Below are 26596 nucleotides of genomic sequence, written 5' to 3' on the forward strand. Positions count from 1 at the left end.
ACTCTGTTATACACATGTGTCTCTTTTCCTGTCCTTCTTTACTAAGCATTCTTCTTTTTTTGTTTTTTGTTTTTGGTGAGGAAGGCTGGCCCTGAGCTAACATCTGTGCCAATCTTCCTCTATTTCATATGTGGGATGCCTCCACAGCATGGCTTGATGAGCAGTATGTAGGTCAGCGCCTGGGACCTGAACTTGTGAACCCTGGGCCACCAAAGCAGGGCATGCAAACTTAACCACTATGCCACTGGGCTGTCCCCAAACATTCTTCTTTTTGTTATGAATTTCTCATTTAGTTCACATAAATTTTCTAAGAATGAACTCATGTTAATTTCACATGTTGATGATCTTACCTATTCCTTTAGCAGAACTATTTCTCTTATTCTGATTTTATGCTTTATTGCATTGGTTATAATCATAAAAATAAAGATTCTTAATGAAGGAAATAGAAGAAACAGCATTTTTTGCCCCGTGAATAACTTGAAAGTTAGAATGCTGTGGTTTTTCTTTTCCTTGCCCATGTCACTTTTTGGTGCCTGTGTTCCTGACCACTTTTGTTGCAGCTGTATCTGTTCTACTGGTCTTACTGCTCAACATTAGTCATTTTATCTTATGACTTTCCCACAGTGAAGGACTTTCATTCATTTCATAATAATCTGAAATGTATGTGGGTGATAAGTTTTCTGAGTTTTTGTACACATCTTTAATTTCCTGTAGCCAAAAGTAATAATTTAGTTGGATACTGAATTCTTATGTTAAAACCTTTTCCCCTAAAAACTTCATAGATTTTGCTCCATTTTCTTTGGTATTGATTGTTTCAGAAAACAGGTCCAGACATAACTGAATTTTTCCCCCATGTCTGAAATTCATACTTTTCATTCAGTTATATTTAAATGTTAGTCATTTTTTTCATTAAGTTTGCCTTACCCTGGGTTAGCCTTTTTGGTCTGAAGACATGGATCTTTCTTTGGGACAGGAAAGTTTTCTTCTATTTTTTTGATAATTGCTTGAGTTTAATTTATTCTGGATTCTTCTCCAGTAACACCAATAATGTGTAGGTTTAATACCTGATGTCCTGACATTCCAGATGTTTGACTTTTCTCTCATAAATTTTATGTCTTATCCTTTCTCTGTATCCTGTGAGATTTTCTCAACTTAGTCCTCCGTAATACTGGTTTGATTTTCTCCAGTATTGACTCTGCTTTTTTCTGCTTCTAAGACGGATTTTAATTCTGCTGTTGAGTCTTTTATTTCCTTACCTTCTCTCCTCTTCTCCTTCAGCTCTCTATTCATCCCACTTTGAAACCCTACTCCTTTTCTTACTAGCTGTATGACCTTGGTTATGATATTTAACCTCTCTGTTCTCCACTTTCTCATCAATAAAAGGAGGGTAATAATTATTTCCCTAGGGTGAAATTAAGTTTTCCCTGGAAACTTTGAGAAAATTTTTTAGCTCGTAGAAATGTGCTAATAAATTTTAACTCCTGTTGTTGCCATCGTCAGCATACTCATCATTGTCGTCATCATCATCATCATTATCATCTCTGCCCGCATCTCAGCAATGTTCCTTTTCTTTAAGCTGTTATCTCAATTCTGTGTGTGTGTTTATGGAAGTCATGTTTTGTTGAATTTTGGGATCCCAATACAGATACTCTCTAAAATGTACTACTGCTGTAAATCTTCTTCTGAGTCTTCACTTTGAGTATAGTTGTACCCATTTTTGTGTTGTAGAATATTTTCATAAGCCTAATATTGCTATTGTTCATGTTTTTATTTAGACCTCTTTGTACAAGGTAAGGTCTCTTCACAGTAGATAGGATAGATTAGTTCTCTTTGGCTCCCCTAAACTTTGACTTGGGCGCGTCAGATCCTGCCCTCACTTTCAGTCAGAGAGCTGGTCCACACGCACAGGATTTAGCCAAATTGCTGCCGACTAGCTGTTAGTTAGCGGCAGGGGTAGAGCTGCCTTTAAGAGCACTCTCCCTCTGCTCTTCTCTGACCATCCACTCTACAGAGGGGAGTGTATTCCTGGATAATTTCAGCTGTTATTCAGTTCAGTTCATTTCTCCCTTGCTCAGAATAGGGGGTGAACCCTGCAATCTCTGGACCGCATTGTCTTGTCACTCTCTTGTCTTGCTCCGTGTTACTGATTCATTTTCCAGATGCGAGGTGTCATTGTGTGCCCAGTTCTGCCCCAGGCCAGGCTGCGTTGCTGTGAGCTGTGGCCCCTAAACACAGCTGAGAAAGAAGAGCTGATGGTGATGGGGGCCCGGGTGGACCTGGCTCCTGCGTCTTTGGGGACAGTTGCTTGCCCTGCACGGCAGGCGAGAGTGATGCGGGCATGCGTGCGGCTTCTCGCTTGTCTCCGCTGCCTCCTCTCAAAGCCCTCTCCTCACTTTCCCGGACCTGCCCTCAGGAGTCTGCCACGTGCTGGCTAATCTTTCTAGTACTGTTGACACTTTGCATCTGTACATGTGTTTTTATGAACATTTCAGGGAAAATTGAGAGAAATGAAATAAGGCCCCTCAAGATAGTTTTAAAATTTACCGAGTAAAATCATCAAAAAAGACTTTCTAATCATAGAGTCGTAGAGTCGGAGAGATCTTAGACCAAAACTTTGATTTTATAGTTGAAAAGACTCCTTGGTGGGGTGTTGCCTGACCTGTCGAGATGAGACAGGCCAGCGCCCCTGGGCTTCTCAGCTCCAGGTCGATGCTTCTGTCCTTCTAGCTCCTTGCTCATTGCCAAAATAATAACTTAAGCTATTCTGACAAGTGTAGATTCTCAAACCAGAGTTTTTCATATTTAGGCCTTTCTTGCACAGCAAGAGGCCTTTTTCCACATGGAAAATAGAGGACTAAAGGAAAAGCCACTGCAGAGGGCTGAGGCTCCCCATCGGTCAGGCCCTTCCTCCCACCGCCTTCTGACAAGTATAAGTTTAACGGATATTCAAGTCGGGTGATAGTTCTCTCGGAGGAGTTGATTCTTTAACTCTTAATTGCGTTGTGACATTCCACATTCCAGTATGTCTGTCCCTCTGTGTTGCAGCTGCTGGATGACTGCTCCTCTCGCCTCGGAATGGCCCAGCCAACCAGAGCACTGTACACCCCAGGCGGAAAGCCCCTTCACTCGTGGGACGACATAGAGCGAGATATGGTCGTCTGTGTGTCCACAGGACACAGCTTTACAACCCAAGAAGGTATGGGTGACAGTGCTTTTCCGTCAAGGTTTTGAAGAATTAAAGCATTCAGTCTTTTCTTCAGAGAGCTTCCTGGCTGAATTTTATATCCCATCTGGATGATTTTTAGCAATTGTCCTCCTCCACATTTTTCTACTCCGTGTTACATAAGTCAAGTTTGTATATTAATTTAGTGCATTAAATTATATTTAGTCTTGAAGCCTTATCCAAGGAGCTGATTTGAAGACACTTTAAAAGGTGTCTTGGAAGATGCAGGCACAGCTCGGAGATATTGTGGGTTCAGCTCCAGACCACTGCAATAAAGCAAATAAAGCGAGTCACATGAATTTTTTGGCTTCCCAATGCGTTTTACACTATGTTTACACCATGCTGCAGTCCATGAAGTGTGCAATAGCATTATGTCTAGAAAACCAATGTACACACCTTAATTAAGGAACACTTCATTGCTAAAAAATGCTAACCAGCGTCTGAGCCTTCAGCGAGTTGTAGTCTTTCTGCTGGCAGAGGCTGTTGCCTCACTGTTGATGGCTGCTGACTGATCAGGGTGGTGGTTGCTGAAGGCAGTAGTGGCTATGGCAATTTCTTAAAATAAGACAACAATGAAGTTTGCTGCATTGATCGACGCTTCCTTCCATGAACGATTTCTCTGTAGCATGCAGGGCTGTTTGATAGCGTTCTACCCACAGTAGAGCTGCTTTCAAAATTGGAGTCAGTCCTCTCAAACCCTACCTCTGCTTTATCAGCTAAGTTTATATAATATTCTAAATCCTTTGGTGTAATTTCAACAATCTTCACCAGCAGTAGATTCCATCTCAGGAAACCACTTCTTTGCTCTCTATAAGAAGCAACTCCTCAGCCATTAAATCTTTATCATGAAATTGCAGAAATTCAGTTACATCTTCAGGCTTCACTTCTAATTCTAGTTCTCTTGCTGTTTCCACCACATCTGCAGTTACTTCCTCCACTGAGGTCTTGAACTCCTCATTAGGGTTGGAATCTTCTTCTTCCAAACTCCTGTTAATGTTGACATTTTGATTTCTTCCAGTGAATCACGAATGTTCTTAGTGGCATCTAGAAGGGTGAATCCTTTCCAGAAGGTTTTCAATTTACTTTGCCCAGATCCATCAGAAGAATCACTATCTATGGCCACTGTGACCTCATGAAATGTATTTCTTAAGTAATAAGACTTGAAAGTCAAAATTACTCCTTGATCTGTGGGCTGCAGAATGGATGCTGTGTTAGCAGGCATGAAAACAACATTAACTTAATTGTACATCTCCATTAGAGCTCTTGGGTGATCAGGTTCATTGTCAATGAGTAGTAATATTTTGAAAGGAATCTTTTTTTCTGAGCAGTAGGTTTCAACAGTGTGCTTGAAATATTCAGTAAACCATGTTGTAAGCAGATGTCCTGTCATCCAGGCTTTGTTGTTCCGTTTATAGAGCACAGGCAGAGTAGATTCAGCATAATTCTTATTAAGTGCCCTAGGATTTTCAGAAGGGTAAATGAGCATTGACTTCAACTTAAAGTCACCAGCTGCATTGTTAGCTCCTAACAAGAGAGTCAGCCTGTCCTTTGAAGCCAGGCACTGACTTCTCTCTAGGTATGAAAGTCCTAGATGGCGTCTTCTTCCAATATAAGGCTGTTTTGTCTACATTGAAAATCAGTTGTTTACAGTAGCCACCCTCATTAATTATCTTAACTGCATCTCTAGGTAACTTGCTGCATCTTCTATACCCGCACTTGCTGCTTCCCCCTGCACTTTCATGTTATGGAGACAGCGGCTTTCCTTAAACCTCATGAACCAATGTCTGCTGGCTTCAAACTTTTCTTCTGCAGCTTCCTCACCTCTCTCAGCCTTCATAGAATTGAAGACACTTAGGGCTTTGCTCTGGATCAGGCTTTGACTTAAGGAAATGTGGCTGGTTTGATCTTCTATCTAGACCACTGAAACTTTCTCTGTGTCAGTAATAGGGCTGTTTTGCTTTCTTTTCATTCATGTGTTCACTGGAGTAGCTCTTTTAATTTCCTTCAAGAACTGTTCCTTTGCATTCATGACCTGGCTAACTGTTTGGCACAAGAGGCATAGCTTTTGGCTTGTCTTGGCTTTTGACATGCCTTCCTCACTAAGCTCAATCATTTCTAGCTTTTCATTTAGAGTGAGAGATGTGAGACTTTCCTTTCACTTGAACACTTAGAGGCCACTGCAGGGTTATTAATTGGCCTAATTTCAATATTGTGTTTCAGGGAACAGGGGGACCCGAGGGGAGGGAGAGAGATGGAGGAGCAGCCAGTGAGTGAAGCAGTCAGAACACACACAACAATTAAGTTCACCGTCTAAAACGGGTGCAGTCCATAGCACCCCAAAACATTTACAATAGTAACATCAAAGATCACTGATCACAGGTCACCATAACAAATACAATAATAATGAAAAAGTTTGAAATATTATGAGAATTACCAAAATGTGACACAGAGACACAAAGTGAGCAAATGCTGTTGGAAAAATGGCACCCATAGACTTGCTTGACATAGGGTTGCCTCAAACCTTCAATTTGTAAAAAATGCAGTATCCAGGAAGCATAATAAAGTGAAACTCAGTAAAATGAACCGTGCCTGTGTGGCCTTAGCGCACACGCCAAAGAGACGGGGCTCATTGACTTCCTCCTTTTCACGTTATTTAAAACTTAATGTTTATTAATCTTAACGATACAGGTTGCAGATTTCTTTTTTTTAGTAATAAGTAAATATATGCTCATTTTATTAGCTTGTCTATTCCTTGATAATTTTCTTTGATAAGTGATAGAAATGGAAAGGAACATATATTTGTTATTAAACCAACATTTGCACTTTATTCTATTTATCCTGAGAAATTTAAAGCCACTTTCAGAGGGTAGGCATATGTTAGAAAAGACATAATTGTCAGGAAATTCTGAAGAACACAACACTTCAAAGGAAATTAAAAGATGAGAAGTGAATTACCTGGGATCCCTGAAATAGCTCTTGCTAGATTATTTCTTTTAAAAGTCGCTGTAGAATTATTATTACTGTGTTATATGTAAGGTACATAAACCAAAACTTTTCAAACAGTGGCAGTCATATCTCTACATTTAGCCCAGAAGGGACAAAAGTATAGGCGTGCAGACTACAAAGTAGGAAGACCAGGATTTACTGGGACGCCTGGCACTGTTCTGCGGGAGGCCACAGACCTGCCTCCAGCACCGTCCTCCATCAAGGAGGAGGCTCTGATCTCTGGAATCTTTGTATTCTGTTATCCCCACCTCTCACCATTACCCCTCCCCCAGCTCCTGGTGACCCTCACTATGTGGTGACTTAGAAGAACACATCAACAGTGGGGTTCTTATCTTCAGTGTTAGTTGACAGCTTTCTGAATTCTGAAGAGTGCATAGACTGTAAAAGAAATACAAGCCAGGTTCCCTCCTTGAAAGAGTTTTCAATCTAATTATGTACAAGAACACACTTGAAATATTACAGCACAATCGAACAGTAAGCAAACAAGTAGTGCAGTGGGAGGTACTGCCCCAGTCCCCTTCATTCTTTATCCTTAATCTTCCCCACTCTTGGGATGGCCTTCTGGTGCCCAGATCCCACCGCCTGGCCTCCCGGTGTTCACTGGGGCTTTCTGATAAATAAAGCTAAGTAGGCTGCAGGCAACCCAGCCAAAAGGGGATCCAAAACACACAGAGAAATGTAGGCTGTCTTCCCAGAGCAAGCTTGTTACCAATAAGGACTGTGGAGCGAAGAGGGGAAACTGTAATTACGAGCTAATGGGGCTCTCGCTGCCATTCCCCCATGCTAGCTCCGCGGGCCTTCGACAAGGCTGTGGAGACAAACATGCGTTTCCAGGTCTTCAGTTTTGTAACCACATGGATCACTGTGATGTGAAAGTGGATTCTCTTCCTTTGAAAGTAGGTCCCCATATTACATTTTATATTGACGGTGAAAGGGTTAGTGGTTTTCTCTAATTGTCTAAGGTTTTTCCAGTGGGTGATGTATGTTCTAGGAAACCTGACTGATAGCAAAGAGTCTAATTTAGTTGTTCTTTAGAAACTTGTTTTACTGTTGAGTTGCCGTTTTCTTGTTTTTCTTGATATGATTAAGTTAGGAATAATCATTTAGTAGAAATCTAAATATTCTGAATGCTTTAAAAAAGAAAAGAGAGAAATGCCGCCAGCATAGGCATCCATATGAAGGGACATTCAGTTAATCATTCTACTCATAGTTTTTCTGTGACCTACTGGCTTAACTATGTAGTAGAAAATAAGGCAGCCAGGGAATTTCAAACCTAAACACTCTACAATAACATTTTATGTACTATAATGTAAAAACATTTAGCATGTGAAAGTTAGTCGTCAAAGAATCACACTAGGCTTTTGAAAAATGGATTTGTTTTGGCAAAACAAATCAGGCTCTGTTAGAATGGTTTCTTTCACACGAACTCCCGACAGAACTAAAAGAGTGCTTTATGCTGTTTGTCGTTCAATCTGAACACTGTTCTCACTGTTGTGTTTACCATCTTTTCAGTGGGTTCAATTTTCAGACCGATCCTAGGTTAGCTTCCAATTCAGGCTTTATTAAAGCCTGGAAGGAAGCCCTTTCTAGCGACTGCCCTTCAGTAGAAATCCAAAGAATGTCAACACATATCTGATGTGATAACCAAGTCAAGTGTGTAACGAGAGAGTCCAGCGCGAGAGCCGAGGACCTCTGAGAGATCTTGGAGGGTTTCATCATCCTGGACCTTTAGTTATTTTCTATAAATACATTGACTTGTCTCTCAAAATAATTTTTTTAACAGAGCTAAAGCAACTGTTGGAGGTCAGAGCAAATTACGCCAGGATCCGACGGCAGCAGGGCCCTCAAGCCACAGACATCGTGGTGTTGCCATCCTCAAAGCTGCGGTCTCTGGTGAGTGTATGTGGTGAATTCCCGTTGACCTGTCCTCCTGGGTGCCATGTCTCGCGGGGGTAGTCTGGGTGTCCACGCTCATGTGCTTGCTGTGATATGATGACCAAGCATCCTTTTTAATTTTACCCAGTCTCTTCCAAAAGTTTTTACCACCACATTTTACAGAGTGGCATTTGATGCCTCAAATCTGTTCTTGGAAAGGCAACAAAACCGGACAAAGCAATGCCAGTAAAATAACTATCTTAGGTGTATTTTCTTCCAGGGGAAAAAAAAAGAAAATTACTAGCTATTATTGAAAAATAATTTAGTGGGGTCAAATAATATATATATATATATATAAAATTTAGTGGCATCAAGTAGTATATATTATAATATATATAATATATATAATATATATGTATATATAATTTGATAATAAAATAGACTCTGACCACATAACACTAAATTTGACCCAAAGTGATGTTTTTCTGGCTCAGCCACCATATTTTCCAAACCTCTGTGTTAAAATCCTACATTTACTGGATGGAGATGAAATGGCTGATGGCCACATGAGTGGGCCTTTCCTTCTGCAGCTTCCCTTCAGTCTGCCCTGTGGCGACAGTCCAGGACGTTTATGGGGCTGACTAGATGTTGTTCACAGAGTGAAGCTGGATACTTCCTGACGTAAACTCAGCCATCAAAAGTAACAGACTGTGTCCTCAAGACAGACGCTTGGGGAAAGGATATAGGCGCTCTTTAAAAGAAAAGTCAGGTAGGGTTTTTTGTTTCTTTTAAGGGAACAAGGGAGATCCTTAGCAATCTTAGGTATCAATCCTACAGGAAGAGAAGAACTTACCTGTTAATTTCTTCTTGCAATGAAGAAAGAATCTTGTTTTTATTAAAAATAGCAGTGATAAACCAGAGTTTGGTTTCTGGTCGTGGTGGAAAATTTCCAGAGAAATACTCTTCTTCTCTCTGTTCCTCTGAAAGCCACTCACAGCTCTGCCTGAATACCAGTTGCAGCCTGGCTAGGTGAGTAAGAATGGCTCAGCCGCTCCCTCCTGCATCCCCCGCTCTAACGTGACGCGGGGAGGCAGTCAAACCCGGTTACTGAAGGAGGCTCTTGGTAATTGCGGCAAAAAGCCTCGTGTTTACTCCCAGTCTGCAGTCAGTGGGGCTGCCTGGACACCACCACAAGCAGCGCACGTGGTCCGTCACGCAGGCTGCCCTTTTGCAGATTGCGTCCTGTGAGATGTTAGATGGGAAGGCATTCCAGGACAGCTCTGTGATAGAAGGAGAAAAAAGCTGCATGTGACACCCATTTTGCTTTTCCTTTTTTAACAAGAACATCGATGCAAGAGGGGTTAAGGGATGTGTTCGGGTCAGAAAGAGGGCCAAGGGGAGCCTTGCCTGCTGGGCCTCTCCTTAGAACGGCTGGATCACAAGTGCCGTAGACACAGAACTTATTTTTTTTCAAAATTCCTTGAAAACAAAGGCATTTCTCTGGGTGCAAAAGCACCTATCATTTTGCTGCCAAGGAAAAGTTGATTTGCTATGAAAATGGCATAATTTCACCCTAGATCAAACGTGCAAATTCTCATGAAGTCTTCACGGTTGCGTGTGAACACGCCTGAAGCGAAAATTGGTAAGATCACACAAGGCTGTCTCCGGCACCAGGAGACACAGGCAAACGCCTAAGTGAACTTCTCCATTACTAGTAAATGGGATTTTAGATGTAATGTAACAGTCATCAACACATCACGTTTTACTAGCAAGGCAGTGATACTTACTTTGTTGACGACGGCATGCCCGGGCGTCTCGGCAGTTCATGACCATTTTACCTTAGACCAAGAACAGCTCTGCTCTCTCCTTGTCACTGACCTTCCTCTTTGGCTGGCCAGGAGGTGGACGGGGGTGCACTTACCCACCTTCAGCAAGGACTATAGAATAAGACCTCTGTAATTCTGTTCAGCCCTCCTAGGGTTTTAATAAACCCTGTAATTTCCTTTGGGAACATGTTTATCAAATGTGAGTCAGCCTCATCTATATAAGTCACATTTCAACATTTTTCTACTAGAAACCATTTATTATTCAATTCTAAAGCAACCATCCCTACATCCGTCGCTTTCTCCAGAAATTTATTTCCTGCTGCTTCACAAACACCCTTAAGGTGATCCAGATGTTAGTCAACAGCACACTAGCATTTGCGATTGTCCTCAGGAGGAGGAATTTTCCGGATTTTTCTGCCCCACCTCCAGCTTTTGTTGCCTGATTAAGTGCTGGGGTGAAGTTGCATGTTTCTAAGCAAGCTAACTAAAATCGATATGCCTGAAGGTTTGACACGCATGTCGAGGCTAACTGACAGCATTTGTAAAGAAGCAGCATTTAGTCTGGGGGCTCACACCAGCTTTGTAAAACAGGACACAAGTGTGAAAGTAGCTTTGTAGAGAGAGAATCCTGAATTTCCATTTTTTTCTTGATTGTTCATGATAAATATTTTTTGTGGATCAAGAAAACAAAGCAACACACAAACAACAACGACAACAAAATGGTAAAGATAAATCTGTCCTCTGTCTTGGGAGTGTCACTGACAGTTGTGCCGAGTGGCTTCCGCAGCATTTGTGAGCAAAACTTGTGCGACAACCCAGGTGCACTGAGTGTCACTGAGTTTTGTGAGTCACCAGGGCGGCAAATCTTTTCCAGCATCGTTTGGAAGGGAGTGATCAAAACCCACAGGTCTGTGTTATTCCAGATCATCACAAAATCAGATACAAATGTCCTCAGTTAAGTGGAGGCTGGGCCCAGTGGTGATCCTCAGTTGTTTGTCTTAAACCAGCGGCTCCAGCTCCCTCCTGCCTCTGAGCACATCTCAGCCCTTCCTCAGGCTGGGAGAGCAGAAAGAAGGAGCAGCAGTTTCCTTTTCAATATAATGAACTAGAATTCTGCATACGTGGCGTAGTTTGGGGCAGCTTGGCCAAAAGCGACTGCAACGGCGGTATCAACAGAGACCACTCGGGCGAGTCTGACCAGAGTAAGTGGACGACTCGCGGCGGCGGGTGTTCAGTGGGGCCTGCTGCCCGTCGGAGGATTGTCTGATTCTGTGAGTCTGTGTCGTGAAACTCCCATCGACAGGCTGCCACCCTGTACCGTGCGTGCAAATAGAAATGTGCGAGGGGAGGCAGTGCTTGTGCACATGGTGGGACGGCTGGGGAGCGGGGAGGGAAGGAGACAGGAAATTGTGTTTCATGGCAGTAAAATGGAGATTCTGCGTTAGCTGTCTGTCGCCCATCGCCTGCAGCATCCCTGCCAGTTTGGGGGTGGATGCGAAGTTCATTCACCACGGGATCCTTCAGGTCCTGGCTTCCCAGTCCTAGACATCTGGGACTTGGGAATTAACACTGGGGTCTCAGCCCGAGTGCAGATGCTGGAGCAGGTCATCTTGTCAGACTAGCCGGGCGCTCCGAGGGCAGTCCCCAGAGGCCGCCCCCAGCAGCTGTGTTTTAAAGGAAATGGGCCAAAGGCTCACTCTGCTGACCTGACGCACAGTCGTGCTGAGAGGCTTGGAGGGGAGGAAGGCCTCTGGGGCTGTCGGGGTCGGTGCCTGGCGCCCGGTCCTGCCCACCGCTGTCTCCCTCTTCCTCCTTTCCGTCCATCTCCCTGCTTTTCTCCTTCTTTCCTCAGTCTTCCCTGCTTTTCTCCTCACAGGGCCTTCAAATCCCGCCTTTCATTTTACAAACAACCCTCCCTGGACCGATGTGTGGATCAGCAAGGGACGCTTCCTTAATGTGATTCTCAAAGTTTAATGTGCACAGGAATCACCCTGGGAGCTTGACGAAATACCCCGTCCGGGCTCCATCAGGGAGGTTCCTATTCCGTAGCCTGAGGTGCAGCTGGGAGTCTGTGTTTAACAAGCCCCAGGGACTCACAAACTCGGCCAGGAATTTGTGCCTGTCGCTGGGCCTGGCTCCAGCTTCAAGAGCACTGAGGACCTCTTCTGCTCGTGTCGGGGGCTGTGAAGGCAAAGCAGCACTGGCTGTGTGTGTGAGCGCTTGTGTGTGAGTGTGCGTGTCCTCGGGCTCCTCATCACCATTTCTTTGCGAAATCGTGCAAATGTTCTTGGGTCGGCACTGACCACACAGCGGCTGTAACCAGGACTGGATGTTGGAGGCAAAGCCCGTGGGTTTGAGGCGCTGAAGCTCCATGTTAATGAGACTGTCCTCCGTGCTGATGTTGTACAGGTCACGAGAGGAATGTCAGGGCTCCGGTCCGGGTCTCAGGGAGCAGAGGAATTTGGGGGTGGGGAATTGGCCGGCTTCCTGGAGTTTTCCTATGCATCTTTGTATGTGCAAAGAGAGAGCTCTGGAGCAGGGATGGGGTCCTGTTTGCCAAAGCAACCCTCCCTCCACTGAGGGAGCTGCCCGCTGCGGGGCAGCTGGCCCTTCTGCTCTGGGTCTGCCCTCAGTCTAGTTAGTGCAGAAGCCTGAGCCACGCGTCCTTGGCTGCTCGTCTGTAAGGGCGCCAGTCCTCTGGACGTTATTTCAGTTCCACTACAAGTGCTCCTAGAAAAATTAATTTTCAGGGTAGTTCTCTTGTCATATAGGTTGGGATCAGACACTTCCCCTAGAAGACAGAAAATAGAAAGAAAATTAGTTGTTTAAAGAACTAATTCATATATGTACAGTCATGAGCCGCATAACAGCGTTTCGGTCAACGACAGGCCACATGTAACGAGGGTGGTCCCGTAAGATTTGTACACACAGCCCGGGTGTGCAGTAGGCTGTACGTCTAGGTTTGTGTAAGCGCCCTCCATCATGTTCACACAACCACAAAATTGCCTGCAACGCATCTGTGAGGACATGTCCTTGTCGTAGTGACCAGGCACTGTATGCAGACAGGCGCTCGCTGTTCTCGCGGCTGGGCGTGCAAAGGTGAGGTGACAGACGTGCCGCTCCGTCGACAAGGCAGAGCCCAGGCTGTGGAGTAAGAGGCGTGGGCATGAGTCAGGTGGTGGAGGCTCTCCTGGGTCCCGCTGGGAGTGTGGACTTTTCTTTTTCAAGTGCAGTGGGGAGCCATTAAAGGGAACTTCTGTGAGAGCTGGACTAGCCGTTGTGTGTTAGATTAAGCTTGCTCAGGCTTCAGGGTATAGAGTTGTATTCGGTTGACCTCCGGTGACGGAGGTTTGTTGGGAGGGTTCACAAGGAAGTGAGCAAACCCAGGAAAGCCCGGCGCACAGGCTTCCTGGTCCCTCTTCAGCATGCATGGCCTTCTGTCCGAATGGCCTCCCGGGCTTCTGACTTCCCTGCTTCTCTGTGCTTCTTGCTTCTGCTGTGCGCTGTCTGCTTCTCCCGGTGTTCTTGTGCTCTGCGCTAAATGCTCACTTGCCTTACTGATGGCTTCTGCTGCTTCATGGCTTCTGTTTCCTGCCTTCTCTTTGTGTTTCTTTTGGCTCCAGGACCACTCCGCCATCTGAATTACTTTCTTTGTGTCTTCTAAAGGAAGACTGAATGGCTGGAGGCCAGCCAATAGCTGCCTTTTACTGGTTCCCTTAGACTCGGATGTCAGGGATCACGTGGTACAAAGCACATCTTGCGGGTGTGAGCAATGGTGTGGGCTGATCCTTCCGCAGGAAGCTGTGCACGGGGCTGGTTTTCGAGGCTCCATGGCAGTTTCCGGATAGACCGTGTTTCTGCCCTCCTTATGGTCCTTTCCTCCCTTCCCCACTGAGGGACGAAATTAGCAACGGAGTCTAGGCTGTCACATTCCTCTTGAGGCACTGGCCCTGATGAGTGACCTCGGGGACCTTTGCTCTACAGGCAACACAAACTTGAGGCTGGACTCTGTGACTTTGGTTACAACATCAGCATGCGTACGAGTTGGACTCTTAAGTTACACTTTGGAATACAACCAAGTGTGTCTGAGGAGGTGGATCTCACCAAGATATCCTGGCAAAACTCAAGACACCCTGGCCTCTGGGCCATTTTTTCCAAGTCTGTTCAGAATGCAGCCCTGTCTATCAACATCCTCTTGCCTCTGTTTATGGTGGTCGTTTTGATAGGCTGAGTTCTGTGGTAGATTTTGATTTTTGTTACCGTCTCTCCCTCCCCCCACTCTGCAAGCCCAGCCTAGCTAACAGTGGTCTCCGTGTTGACATGTGAGTTCTGCTCGCTGGGCTCGGCAGTGGTCTCCTATGCTTGAGTTCTAAGTCCTGTTACGCGCCTGGACTTCCATGGAGCAGTCTTGGCTGTGAGAGAATGCATAGCTCCCATGGAAATGTTCATCTGGGCTGCAACCACATGCTGCCTCAGGATTAGCCGAGGTTGTGAGGGTGGAGCCCCCGTGAATGGAATTAGTGCCCTTGTAAGAGCCACGAGAGAGCCTCTCTCCTCCGCTCTGCCCTCTGCCTTGCGAGGATGCAACGAGAAGTCAGCAAACCAGAACCTGACCATGCTGGTGCTCTGATCTCAGACTCCAGGCTCCAGGCCTGTAGGAAGTAGAGGTCTGTGGCTTGTGAACCTGTGGTGCTTGCTTACTGCAGCCCGAGCTGCGACATGCATCAGCACATCAATCCACAGAGCACTGCAGAACCTTCTTACAGACCAAGCCTTGCGCTTGTCAACAAGACAGTATAGACTGACTAAATTTCCTTTATCACAAAGCAAACCAAATCAACGTTGATTATGGTTCCTTCTTTGCCAGCTGTAGCTTTCAAAACACTCCTCAGGCCTGAGAGAGCAGAAGACACTGTCCTCCCCTCAGAGTCCAGATGGACCCTCTGCTGCAGGCAGCCGGGCTTGGAACAGGAGGCGTGTCACCCGTCCTCAGGTGTGGTGATTTGTGGCTGAGCAGGGAGAGCCTGCGCCCTGAACCACATGCCCCCAGTGCAGGCAGGCTAAGGGAAGATGAATGGCATTATGAGACGGACATCTGAATGTTTCGTATTAAATTAGTCCCACAGAGCACCCAGAATTCTCATTCCATAAATCACAAAGCAAGGTAAACTCACTCCCACGTTCGACTGCTGGGACTTTGGCCTGCGGTGTTATAGATAATCTCAGAACAGTTCAACATTTGTCTGAAATAGTAGTAATTTTCAGCATTTTTACTCAGGGCGTAGAGGTGACCCAGACTGATCTGTTGCCAGGAACAGCGTGTAAATGGGAGTCACTAGTTTAGAAGATTTCCAGACAAGAGCCACTGTTCCTCCCCGTCCCCCTCCCTCAGGAGCTGCTGGGTGCTGGGGCCGAGATGAGCCAACTTCACCCCCGGGAGCAGGCCCCAGGAGCCTGGCCTCACTCGTCCTCCGCTAGGTGGCTGTTGTGGCGCGATTATGAAATCCACCTTCACCTTGTCTTGGTCTGAGCATCAGAGAGCTAGCAAGGACCTGGATTCCCCTAAAGCCACATCTCTCTTCAATGATAGAGGCTTATTCCGAGAATGTTTTGTACATCTTTGGATCTATGCCAGATCCTCTTATTCCTGGGCTGACCTTGTGCCTACTGGGACCCAGTACAATGGGAGGAACATCCGCCTGCACTTCCTGAGTCCATTTGGCTCCACACTAAAGGGCTGAGGGCCTGTCTGAGCTGTTGCTCCTCTTCTATGAAATGAGGCCAGTAGACGCTTCCACCCCTAAAGTGCCACCCAGCCTTCCAAGTCTGATTCTGATTCAGGAGCAGATGAGATTGGGCACCAGGAGTTGGGACAGCCCAAATTCCAGCTGGCCCCGGGAGGCCCCTCTCTCCTCTTGGTAGGGCCTTTCTACAGGTGTTCTAGGACCTGCGTCTTGATCATCTTCCCCCTCAGAAGCCCAGTCCAAATTTCACCAGAGTGACAGAGGGAGGCCACCGCCCAGCTTTGTGATGGTTCCTCCCAGGAAAGATCTCTGGACTTGGTGTCGAAGACCTGAACCAAGGCTTGCCTACTGCACTGTTGGTGGAGTCCCTTGGTCTGAGGATCAAATACGGTGAAAAACATGGAGGCCGAAGGGCACTAACACTGACAGAGTGTCTACACGCGCCCGGCACCATGTTGGACGTTTACACTGTTGGCATCTGTTTCATGCCACGCTCATGACCACCCTCAGAAGTAGATACTCTATTTCTGCTTTCACATTTTACAAATGAGGAAGCTGAGCCCTGAGAGGTGGAATATCTTGCCCAAAACCACCAGCCAATAAGTGGCAGAGCCAGGATTTGAACCCAGATCTGCCTCACCTCAAAGCCTTGTTTTTCCATTACACCACCCTAGAAACACTGTTAGTTTTCAACCTGTAGAAATTTCAGGTGTGGTTATTGGTAATTCTCAAACCCAGTTCACTGGATGCCTTCAAGGAATCATCTGATGGTTTAGTCGCTGCCTACTTGGGGGAGTTCCCAGATGACAGCTAAGTTAGGCAAAGTGAGCTACACTTGGATGGCCAGCGCAGGGTGGCAGGGGCCCTGCCATGTACTTGGGAGAGGCCCTCACCCACTCTCAGGATATAGCAAGCCCTCAGAGGTCTCATCTCTCTACCCGGTGGCTGTTTTCACCATGAATTCACCAGCTAGGACTGCCGCAGCAAAGTACCATGCCTCTGCTCTAGCTGCCGGTGCTTTGCAGTCAATCTTTGTTGTTCCTTTGCCTGCAGGATCATCACCTCAGTGTCTGCCTTCATCTTCATGTGACATTCTCCCTGTGTGCTGTCTGTCTCCAAATGTCCCCTTTTTGTAAGGACGCCAGTAATGTTGGATTAGGGGCCTGACCTACTCCAGTTTGACCTCGTCTTAACTAATTACATCTGTAACAACCCTATTTCCAAATAAGATCCCATTCTGAGATGCTGGGGGTTCATTCTTACTTCAATATGTGAATTGGGGGCGCACCGTGCAAGCCGTAACCATCAGTGGGAAGAGCCCAGCCCTCAGCGCACGAGCACTTCCTCTGGCACGAGTGCTCCACCATCAAAGACCGCCGGGCCCTTTCCTCAGGGCATCCCCCGCCCTTTTATGTCTTTCTTGTTTCTTACTAGTGCTGAAGTCTGATATTAATGGAAAAACCATTAAAAAAAAAAACTGTTATCCTGTGAGGTAAAGTGAATGCCCCGGACTGGAGAGGAAGACGTATCGATCAATTTCAGCTACGCCGCTCGCCCGACGCTGTGCAGCTGAGGGCTGTGTTTTATTGCCCGGCCAGATAGTTCAGATTTCCGGTCAGTCTTAGTAAAGACCCCATTTATAACACTGATAAAATTTTATCACAGAGCTATGAAAACAGAATTAGATTTCATAACTCACCTCAAGGCTTGAAGGGGATGCCTCTATAAATTTTACAAAGCTTATCAAGTTTTAATGCGCCTATTCTGATAAATATTTTTCAAATAGCAACTTCTACTGAACTTGTCTCTGTGTATATAAATAGGTATATATATGTGTGTGTATATATATATATATTTTTTTTTTTCCTCTCTCTCTACCTTACAGGAAAGAAAACTTTCTTCACCTACTTGTAAACAGAAGATGTGACAGAAAGGCCAATTATTTAGATTGTGGAAGATTCTGAATTTAGGAAAATCTGCTTCTATAAAAAAAAGTCTGTGTAGTTTATTTAAAACTTTAGTCCTAAAATTTATCTTTCACGATAACTGGATCTTTCATGGGTGAGTTTGAGGAATGATCAACAGTGATAAGTCAGCTACGAATCATCCATAAATTCATAACAAGACACAGCACAACCGAGGGCAGTGTCAGAGCATCTCGCTTCCGTCAGCTGTTCAGGAAGCGCAGCCCTCAGAGTCAGAGCAAATCGAGCTACAACTGGACAGTCCTTTCCACCTTTCAGAGGCGAGAAACACTTCTCAAAATTGTGCAAATGAAATAAATGTCATGCTCCAAACTAGGCATCTCATAGTCTTAAAATGTATTTTTGATGATTACACATTTTGGTTTCAAATGCCAAGTTAGAAGAAACATCCAAAAATTATGTGAAATTACTTATAAATGAATTGACAACATTCAAAACGTCAAAAGACGATTGTAAAGGAGTTTTCAAACTGTTTGGTTCACATACTTCTTTGAGAGTCTTTTGAAAAGCCGTAAACTTACAAAATGCATATACAAAACAACAGTTTTTTCGTACCATTTCATGGGGTTCACAGACCTAGATGAAAAACATCATGTACTTCCAAGTAAAGAACTCCTGAAATGAGAGAAGGTATTCCTGATTTCCATGACCTCTGAGGTTTGGGGGACGAGGGATCCATACCTCTCAATGGAAGGCTTCAAAATACCCCTCAGATGAAGCAGATTCTGACTTTCACTGTGGTACTGTGTTATCTCACCATATTCAAAAACAATAAACCATGAAGATTTCTTGTCATCTTTGTGCGTGATTTTTGCATCCATGAATTTTAAGGGGGAAAAGAGAAGGAAATATAAACTTCCTCAAACAGTGTTGTTAATTTTGGGCTTTCCTTGGAGACAACACTCATTACCTGGAAGAAAAAAAGCAATTAAGTCGACATTTCTTGCAATCACAAAGCCGTCTGACTTGCTCTTGCAGGCGAGGCGGTGCGTGCTGTTCCCCTTCCGTCTCTCAGGAGAACAGTGGGTACGCTGGCAGGGCTGGCAGGAGAGCGGCCGTCCAGAGCCTGGCTGACATCGCCGCTGCCCGGCCGGAGGAGAACGGGGCCTCGTGTGGGAACCCCGGGCGTCTCCACTGCTGACCGTCAGTCACTCGTGGGAAATGGTGATGCTTCCACCAGCCAGATCACTTTCTGATCGTTTTATTCCCGGTCGTGTCACCACTACCCTTCAGTTGGTTTAGTCAAGCTGACTGTGCCCTCAGTCAGAAGAGATGTTAAAATGCCTTCTAACTCCCTTCAAGGTACCATTTAGAAGCCTCCTTAAAACTGTTCAATTTTTATAGGAAAAAATACATTGGGCTGTGACTGAACGTCTCTGTCCTTGGCACAGTTCTCAGGTTAGATGAGGACACCAGACCCAGAGCCAGAGCCGCAGTCGCCCTGCCCAGCCGCCCGGTCCATTCTCCACTTTGTTCCCGGGGTCTGGCGGGGCCACACACAGTGGGTGCCCCTGAACCTCTCTTAAATGTCAGAGAGGAGCTGAGTCCCAGCCCTGGCTGGGCTGCTGTCTACCCGCAGGGCAGATCTATTTCCTCATCTGTGAAATGAGAAGAATAATATTCCCTTCTGCCCCAAAAATGTTGTTTTTAGCATCAGATGAGGGAAAGCATGGAAAAGCATTTTTCCATCTTTTCTGAAGAAAGGAATAGTCTTCAAAATTAGGCATCTAATCTCATGCAGATATAATAGAAGTAGTTACCATTGGATCATTGTGGGAAAGAAGAGATCACAGACTTAGAATTCAAAATAATATATTTCATTTTATAGAGTTTTAATGCTGAAATGAAGGAGGGGAGCGTTCTGTCACCAGAAGTGAGAGCCCACCCACCCCAGCCTTAGCACATCACGATTATGACTTTCTTTAATCCGTGCGTCCGCCATGAGACAGCTCAGAGCTGCCTTGCCGCCAGCGGGGGAGGGGGCCGCATGACCGTCACATAGATTGAGGAGGAGGGACCTTTGGGTCCTCAACAGGGGAGGGAGAGGCAGGTGCTGTTGGCAACAATTATTTTAAAGGGGTGCTGGTAGCATATGTTTACAGGATTCTGGTTTTGAGAAGTACTCGAGAAGCAAGGAGTACCCTAAACCCAGAGGAACTGGCATCATTTCTTCGTGTAACATGTATTTATGGATTTCCTGTGATGTGCCAGCTCTGGGGCTGGGGCTGTGATGCGGAACGAGGCCCAGTCTTAGTTCTCAGGGACCTCGCCAGCCTAGTGAGGCCCACAGCCCATAAAAAAGGGAATTAAGGAATAGGTGGGGAGGAGCTAATGACAGTGGGGTGCAGGGTGAAGGGACAGACAACAACCGGACACTTGATCCTCAGCTGCACACGGCTGTCACAGGGCATTTGTTGAGTGAATAAGTCAGTCCATGGTGATGTAGAAACATGGTCTGCAGAGGATGATGGCTGTAATTTGCTACTTGGGATGCACCATTTACGGAGTTTGGGAGATTTATGCAGTTAGGAAGTGAGGAGTGACCTCTGCTGCACTCATGGAGCTGTGGGGCCTTGGGATCCGCCTGTCCTATCTGTGTCCTGAATATAGACTGGGCATGGCATCTGATCAGCAGAGGACTCCACCTCCAGAGGTACCAGGAGAACGTCATCACAACCACCACTGCCGCCCCCTCCACCGTCACACCAGGGTGGTTGGGCGGGGAAGTGCTGCCCACAGGTAGACGCACAGGTTAGAGGCAACGAGCATAGCTAGAGGCTGCCCTCCGGGCATCGGGCTCTGTGCTAACTTGGTTAGTCCTCACAGGTGTTATTAGCTCCATTTTGCAGATCTGGAAACTGAGGCGCTGGTGTCCAGCAACTGTCTGTGGCCTCCCAGCTGAGAAGGGGCCGAGTGAAGCCTGACCCGGAGAGCCTGGGCGCTGCACCCCACCAAGCCCCACGCTGCCCACCGGCCGTGCCTTCGCTCCAGAAGTGTTTATTACCGACCGCCCACCACCTGCTGAGTCCTTGCTGGGCCAAGTTCAGTTACCCAGGGAGCAGATCGCTCTCCTTAGTGTCAGGAGAAAAGCAAGTGCACAGAGGAGGAGAGAAAAAGAAGGGGAGCACACAAAGTATACGTACTCGTTCCTTTGATTGAACTCGGGAGAAACAGCATTTCCCTGGCCACCACTCTCGGAGCTTCTGGAATCTCTGTCTGCTCTCTGTCTGAACCTGAGCACATGTAAAACTTACATTTCCTCTGTTCCTGGGGCTTTCAGAATCCCACGGCATTTGGTTTAGATTAAACCCGTTGATGGAGGCCTTAGAATTCGGCTTCAGCGCAGCTGATCCCATCACTGTCACCTTTGCTAACCTAACTGCTTATGACCGTCCGGAGCACGCTCGTCTGGGGCAGGGGTGCGGCCAGGGGCAGGTCACCCAGGCTTAGCGGCCACATGTACACAGCATGGGGTCCTTTAGAACCCAGAGGAGTGGATTCGTAAAACCCCATCAGGACCATTTGTGTGCATTTGTATAATTTATATTTTTTTGCCTGAATCTAAATTATAGAGATTTTAATAGCTGCAGTAATTAGACAAGTATGTGGTGAGCCCATTACGTCTGTGTAATGCTGCCCTCCCCTGCCCCTCCCTGCTTGCTGGGCTCCCTGCAGGCCCCTCCCTCCCTCTCTGCCATGGGGAGCAGTTTCTTTTCAAAGATCTCGCTGTTCTCACTGTTTTTGTCCCCTCAGTCCGGGGCCTCGGTTTGCTCTCCCAGGGGCTTCTGTGTGGCGCTGCCAGTGTGACAAGGACAGAGGGTCTGGCCATTCGTCTGTCTGCACCCACAGCACCCAGTACCCATGCGGGGTTGCACGGTGGTGCCACAAGGCTGCGAAGGTTCCTAGCACGCTGAGTAGCACAGGGTGGACACTTCAAAACTGTCACAACTGAGTCTGTTTATGAAACTCCTCATGGGTCAGTTACTGACCTTCAAGGAAGCAGAACAAAGAGTCTAGGTTCACCATCTTAAATCAACACATCTTCTGCAGAAACCTGCCTTTCTAGCTCCCTGAATGGCTCCCATTATTTTTTCTGTTGTGTTTGTAACTTCCTATTCTCTGGCCATATTTTACTCCGTCGGCGTAGATGATGTCCCTGCCTGTGCTGAGGGCTCTGTCTTGAGATGTATTGGACATCTTGGATTTCTCTTATTGTTGTTTCCTCTAGCACTACAAAAAAAAAACTTAGGCTTGTTCGAAATTAAGGACAGGATGTGCTGTCTTACTAAAATAATGCAGTTTATCTGACCAAGAGATTGCCTTCTTCCATATGCATGTATTTTCCTAGGGGCTGTCAGAAAGCAGCTCTCATCGCATTTATTTTGGAGCTCTTTTCAGGAAGGTGCTCCCAGAGAAAGATGTCTGGATGTGAGTATCCTGAGGTCATGCTTTCCTACCCAGTCCCCCCGCCAAAAACAAAAAGAGAAAAACCTGAATTAACCATCTTTCCTTCACGAGGACCTGAAAATTGTCCTGTGAAAGCAATTCTAGAAATCTGTGAAGTTGGCCTCCAAACTGCTCAGAAAAGGGGAAAAAATAACGTAAAATCAAAATCTTATCATTGAGTTGATGCTCTTTTCTCTCTGAATGGGGACCAGACAGACGGAAGTGGTGGTGTCAGCCGGTAGGAGACCCGAAAGCCAGCGGTGTTTTCTAGGACTCTGTCTGAAATCTTTTCTACAGAGACAGATAAAAGGGTAATGAGCTGAGGTGTTTTTAAAGGATTCTCGCAGTTTACAACTCGAATAAATCTAATTTTAACATGCGTGTGTTTTTAAGGCTGTAATGACTGGAAACATTAAATGAAATATTTCGCTTGAGCAGGGAAGGACAAGGGGGTCGATGAGCGAGTGAGAAGGTGTGGAGCCGCCTCGGCCGCAGCTCCCTCTGGGGGAATGGCTGACTCACGTGCACGCTCTTGTCACTCCTTGGAGAGAGGCTGCCCTGGAGGAGCCCAGCGTCCAGCATTCTGCTTCTGGTCGGGATTGATTCCAGATGTGGGAGGTGAAGGCTGCAAGGGGTTTGGAAAATGGAGTGGAAATGAAAAACCCCGCAGGCCGTTTGAGTGCTGATGACAGATGAGGTGCGTGTTTTCAGGTAACTAATGAGCCTGGAGAGGGCCTCGTCCAGTGGATATTTCACGGGCAGGAAAGCCCCAGCTAGGATGCCATGGCAGCCCCCATGTGCCAAGAGCAGGGAAGCATGGAGTCCGAATGGTAACACGTAGACGTCAAAGGCTGAGACACAGCTGCTCTGTAAATGAGCTGAATTCCAGTCTTTTCCTAAAGCTAGTTTATAGTTGGTAAATACATGTTTTTTTTTAACTCCCTGTTATTTGATTTATCGTGACTGTTTCATTGTTTGAAGAAATCTTGGACAAGTTTTCACTGTGTTGGTCAGTCAGGCAGGACAGTAGAGTGGTCACACACACGGACCTTGAGTGACCCACACTTGGGCCTAATACCGACTCTGCCACTTCCCGACTGGATCTGGGCGAGTTGTTCTGCGCCGCAGTGCCCTCACCTTTGAATGAGTGTAGCATTAGTACTCATTTTGGAAGCACTGTTGTAGGAATGACATGAGGTGATGTATAGAAAGTGCTTAGCCTACCACCCAGTTAATGCTCAGTAAATGTAAAGCTAATAATTGTTATTCTAGGAATTGGAGGTTGGACCAGCTGGTGATGCATAATCTCAGCATGGAAAGAGTTTAATCTCTAGCAGTGGAGATTTTGACTCACACGCCTTTCGTATTGTGCACAGATATCCACTATCTTCAAGTTCAATGTTGGTATTTTGGTTAGAGTTCTTGGTTGTGAGCAACAGAAATTTGCTATTGACAACATTAGCAAGCAGGGGATGGCTGTAAGGCTAACAGGATTGCTGAGATGCCGGAGGACAAGCCTTGGAAATAGTCAGGAAGCAGAGCAGCAGTTGCAGCAACACTCTGGTACCCAGGGCAGCCAGGCAGGGGAATGACTTTCTGTCATTCCCTTCAAACCCAAGTCACTAGCTCAAAATTCCAAGTCTCAGGAGAGGAGATCATGCCCATTTGGCTGAGCTCAGCTTACATGCCCCATCCCTGGCTGAATGAGGAGCAGGGAGAAGAAGAATCTGTGGAAGACCAGTCCCTGAAATTCCACTCCTACCTCAGTCATAGACACGAGGGGAAACTGGGATGATATAAGTAAGGAAGACGTACATTGGTAGTCAAAACTTGTACATATCCATCCTTCTGATGGACTGATCCAAGACTCTATAATGCATTCCACAATTTTCACTTTATTTTAAGCCACATGGTCTTGGTATAACAATCAGGTTGCTCAAGTCACTTTCCTGGGTTCTGAAGGCTGAAGAAGACGTAAAGGTGACTGCCACTTTGTCTTGAGTGACTCTGCAAGGGAAAGCAGTGCCTTGTAACTCCTTCTTGTAACTTTCACGAGGATGCTGCCATCTTGCTGACCCTGCAGCCTTGGTGCTGCATCAGCCTAGAGCAGGTACCTCTTTCTAATTTGCACAAAGGGGTTTAGGGGCTAGTTAGGATTGGCCATCATTCAATCTCATACCACCCAGGAAGAAGGGAGAAAAGGAGAGAAACAGCGATGGCTGTCTCCCTCCATCTCTTGCCTCTGTCACTTCTTTCTTATCTTTCTCGTCTTCTCTATCCTAAGATGAGAGAGTCTCAGGACTGAAGGAGACTTGGACAATCTCCTAATCCAGATGCTCGTCCAGGTCTTGAAATATAACCCTCTCCCCCAAACATAATATCCAGGACAACAGGTCATCCATTTTTAAGCTCCTCCATGGACAGGAAATTTATCACCTTCCCAGACAGCCCATTCTAAGGAAAACTCTTCCTTATATTGCCCTGAAATATGTATGATTATAACTTCTACTCACTCTGGTTAGTTCTATGTCTGAGGCTACAAGGAGCAAGTCTGACCTTCTTCCACATGACAGGCCTTTCAGTAGCGGCAGTCCAATGGGACACTTCTTCAAAGCTGTAACTTTCTCACTTAGACCTTGGGCAACACAATGTCATGATCTCTCTGGTCAAAAATTCTTTGAATTCCCTCGTTTATCACATCATAGCGCTCCTACAACGTGTCATCCAGAATTGAATGCAGTATCCAAGCATCATCCAGATAAAGCTCCTGACGGTGCTGAACGGTAATGACTGGAAAAGTCATGATACTGAGAGCTATCTGAGCTCAATTTAGAGCTCACCCCGTGCCAGGCATCGTGATAGGCACTTTACTTGTGATACTTCATTTAACCATCACAGCAACTCCTTCAGAGGCTCTGTTATTATCCCCTTTTACAGATAAGGAAAACGGGGCTCTGAGAGGTTAAATCACTCACTCCAAAAGCCTACTGACGGTAGAGGTAGTAATGAGATGCAAACCCAGTGTCCCTGAGACCAGAGCTCACGCTGTGTCCACTTCACTAAACTTCTCATAACGTAGCCAAGCACTCCCTTAGCCTCTTTGTCATCCCTCCCAACATGTTCTCCCAAGGATGTCCCCATACTTTCCAGCCAGTCTTGTGACCTGCGCCGTGGGGCTCTCATTACCGGTACTTCTCACTTGCGTGAAATTTTTTTTTTTTTATGGAAGATTAGCCCTGAGCTAACTGCTGCCAATCCTCCTGAGCTAACATCCATGCCCATCTTCCTCTACTTTATATGTGGGATGCCTGCCACAGCATAGCTCGACAAGCAGTGCCATGTCTACACCCGAGATCCGAACCAGCGAACCCTGGGCCACCGAAGTGGAACATGCACTTAACCGCTGTGCCACTGGGCCGGCCCCACGTGAAATGTTTTTGATGGAGTTTTACTGCTGGGTCCTCAGACTGAGCACAGCCAGAGCAGGGAAGGTGGTGGGGATGTAGGGAGCACCGTGCCTATACTTTCCCTAACTCTTTTTCACTCAAAGCACCAGGTTGAGTTCTAGATTTAGATTTCTTGGGAGTCTTTGGTATTCTTTTCGCATGAGTAGTTTGGGAGCCAAACGGGAGTTGAGGGCAATTGCTGCTTCAACCAGGATGATAGAACAGTGAGAAGTTCAGCTCACTCCCACCTTCTTCCCACCGACTCGTGTCATCTTGGGGAGTTATCTGAATTAGGGTGTGCACGGAACTTCCACTTTGGTGAACATTGGTCCTTTCCATTGTCCCAAGCTCTTTTAACTGCTTGATGCCCAGCCCTCATGGAAAGAATTCACGTGCTCCATGAAAGGTGAGCAGTTCTCAGCCAACCCCAGGTGAGCACAGAGAGTTCTTCCAAAGCCCCACGACGGCAAGATGGTGAGGTCGATCTGACCTTTAGTCAAAGGAAAGATCAGATTGCTTCAGCAAGTTCATTGACAGAGATGCAACAACTCCCCAGAGATCCCTGGAATTCTGGGAAGTCAATGAACTCACATCATCTTGGCAGAGTTCTCTTTGGCCTTTAGTTATAGAACAATCAGTTCCATTAGGACTGCACCAAGGAAAACCTGGGTGAAAGAGTGACATAATGCTAACTGTAAAATTCAGTAGGGAAATCCTGGATGTTCTGAAGTGGTGTCTCTCTGCTTCCAAAGGGCAAGTTTCCTTGTCAGTCTTGCTCGCTCTTCTATCTCAGTCTGTTGCTTACTGCTCAGCACGTGGTAGACAGTCCCTAAACATTCTTTGAGCATCAGCCCTCACGGGAGGAACATCGAGGTGCATTAAAGATGCCTAATCCTGTAAGAGGTTCTGAAATGTAACGTGTCTTTAAATTTGTCGTCTGCTTTGAATTCTGAAGTCTGTTTTTCTGTTTGCTCCAAATCTTGACCACGTTAGGTAAAGCAGGCTCCTTTTATTTCGCATCAGCTTCTCTCCCCACCACCACCAA

General features: G+C 46.2%; 1 protein-coding gene across 3 annotated transcripts in view; it reads left to right on the plus strand.

Moving 5' to 3' along the window:
- The window catches only part of DCDC1 (doublecortin domain containing 1), a 427916-nt gene extending 409495 nt beyond the window's left edge, over positions 1-18421 (plus strand). For all 3 annotated transcript variants that reach the window (XM_046637833.1, XM_046637832.1, XM_046637834.1), the window contains 4 exons: positions 3046-3196; positions 8013-8122; positions 8695-8873; positions 17560-18421. In XM_046637833.1, the coding sequence (XP_046493789.1) occupies positions 3046-3196; positions 8013-8122; positions 8695-8745 (312 nt within the window). In that variant the 3' untranslated portion in view covers positions 8746-8873; positions 17560-18421. The remainder of the gene's footprint in view (positions 1-3045; positions 3197-8012; positions 8123-8694; positions 8874-17559) is intronic.
- Positions 18422-26596: the final 8175 nt, after the last annotated feature.

The sequence above is a fragment of the Equus quagga genome, chromosome 14 (assembly GCF_021613505.1).
Source record: "Equus quagga isolate Etosha38 chromosome 14, UCLA_HA_Equagga_1.0, whole genome shotgun sequence".
NCBI lineage: Eukaryota > Metazoa > Chordata > Mammalia > Perissodactyla > Equidae > Equus > Equus quagga.